The sequence below is a fragment of the Priapulus caudatus genome, unplaced genomic scaffold, assembly GCF_000485595.1.
Source record: "Priapulus caudatus unplaced genomic scaffold, Priapulus_caudatus-5.0.1 Scaffold79, whole genome shotgun sequence".
Lineage (NCBI taxonomy): Eukaryota > Metazoa > Priapulida > Priapulimorpha > Priapulimorphida > Priapulidae > Priapulus > Priapulus caudatus.
Window position 1 is genome coordinate 341,595 of NW_014577140.1, and position 1,711 is coordinate 343,305.

The 1,711-nt window shown below is 36.8% G+C and overlaps 1 protein-coding gene across 3 annotated transcripts in view; it reads left to right on the forward strand.

The window, feature by feature from the left end:
- LOC106821612 (lupus La protein-like) overlaps window positions 1-1,711 on the forward strand; it is a 27,527-nt gene extending 25,816 nt beyond the window's left edge. For all 3 annotated transcript variants that reach the window (XM_014826499.1, XM_014826501.1, XM_014826500.1), the window contains 2 exons: window positions 121-303; window positions 490-1,711. In XM_014826499.1, the coding sequence (XP_014681985.1) occupies window positions 121-303; window positions 490-590 (284 nt within the window). In that variant the 3' untranslated portion in view covers window positions 591-1,711. The remainder of the gene's footprint in view (window positions 1-120; window positions 304-489) is intronic.

Sequence of the window (1,711 nt, forward strand, 5' to 3'; positions counted from 1 at the left end):
ATTAACTACACAAGGTGCCAGTTACTCTAGCATTCGTCAACATTGCATAATCAATGGACCTATTATGCCTTTAATAACTAATACATGGTGACTGATCAGACTTTTTGTGTTAACATATAGGTCGAGGCAGACGAGATCAGGGAAGAGGTGGAAGAGGCGGAAGAGGAGGTTATTACAGACGAGACGGGAGAGGCCACCGGGATGACTGGGGTTCCCAAAACAAGAAGACCAAATTTGCTGATGGCGCTGAGGATGAAAGTAAAAAGGTAGAAGGTGACACCGAAAAGAAATCTCCAGAACCAGGTATTTCCTACCCATAATTTGTGGCTATAATTGTTTTCCCATCATTCCTAAAACTTTGATATGAGTATCAGAGATTTATAACATTATATCACTTTCCAATACAACTTGTGAGTAGCAACTATCACGTGTGCATCTTTCTCAGCATGTTTGCAGTGCAATGTTAACATGCTTGGATATGAATTGCAGATACAGCAAAGAGACCTGCTGGTGAGGAAGCTACTGCAGAAGAGCCACCTTCCAAGCAGATTAAAACTGACAGCAGTGCAGCTGAAGTAAAAACAGAGTAACAGTGTTATATTCGCATATGGCATCTTGTCGTATGTGAACCACCTCTTGTGACGTACAACTTGTTATTGTTGTTTATGGTCTGTAAATGGGAGTTACACTGTAGATTTTTGCATACAGCATATTGTATCACATTGATTATAATGTAATGATTTATTCTGTGTAATGTGCTCGTACACATTCATATCTTTAATTTCAGGCTTACATTGTAAAATGTGTCACAAAAGAGGAAAAAATCTAAATATGTTGAGGTTTATTAAAATTCACTAGCTTGTAGCTTGTGCTTATTAGCTGCAGGGTATTAATGTCCATACAGAAAAAATACGACCAACTAGGCAATACACATGATAAGTGCACCTGTTCACATCGAACTTCAATGTATCATACACACCACAAGTGCATTTACACCGTTACTGTTGTGTTTTTTTGTATTGTACTGTTAAATGGTTGTCAATAGTGTTAGGTGTTCACCATGTTGACCATGATCGTGTAATTGTTGGAAATTGAAGCAGTCGCCAGAGATTTTTTTTTTAATTAATCAGATTTAATCACAATAAACCTTTCCATTATTTATACTCATGGCTCATTGTGCGAGGTAACCTTTTTTTAGAATGCCACGTGGTGGATACAAACGAAAAACGGCAAGCAAAATCGATCGGCAAGTTTCTTTGTAAAAACGGTTTATTCGTGCAGCCTATTAGTGTTTCATTTGTCAAGACATTAGGGGAAACGCCATATCATAACATACATTTTTCTACAGTAGTTTTTTATCCTCATAATAAGCCCTCAGTTTCAGGTGATTGTAAATTCTGACCATGTTTCAGGGGAAAAGGCTCCTAAATTCTGTTATTTTTCATTGCTGTCATATCGGTTTTATTTAATGATATTGGATGTGATACAAGGTGTGACAATATGCTAGGCAAATTTGGAGTAAGTTTAAACTATCAGTAGTTTACGGAATGTAACTAGTGGGTTTGTAATCAAGATGATTTCCGTTATTTTACGTTAGTACTGATACCAAAACTGTGTACAATTATAAGTGCATTCCATAGTTACCAGCTCTGTTGTGAGTCGTGTGTTTGTCGTTTGCTGTTTTATAATAAAACTGTAGATGTATAGAAAA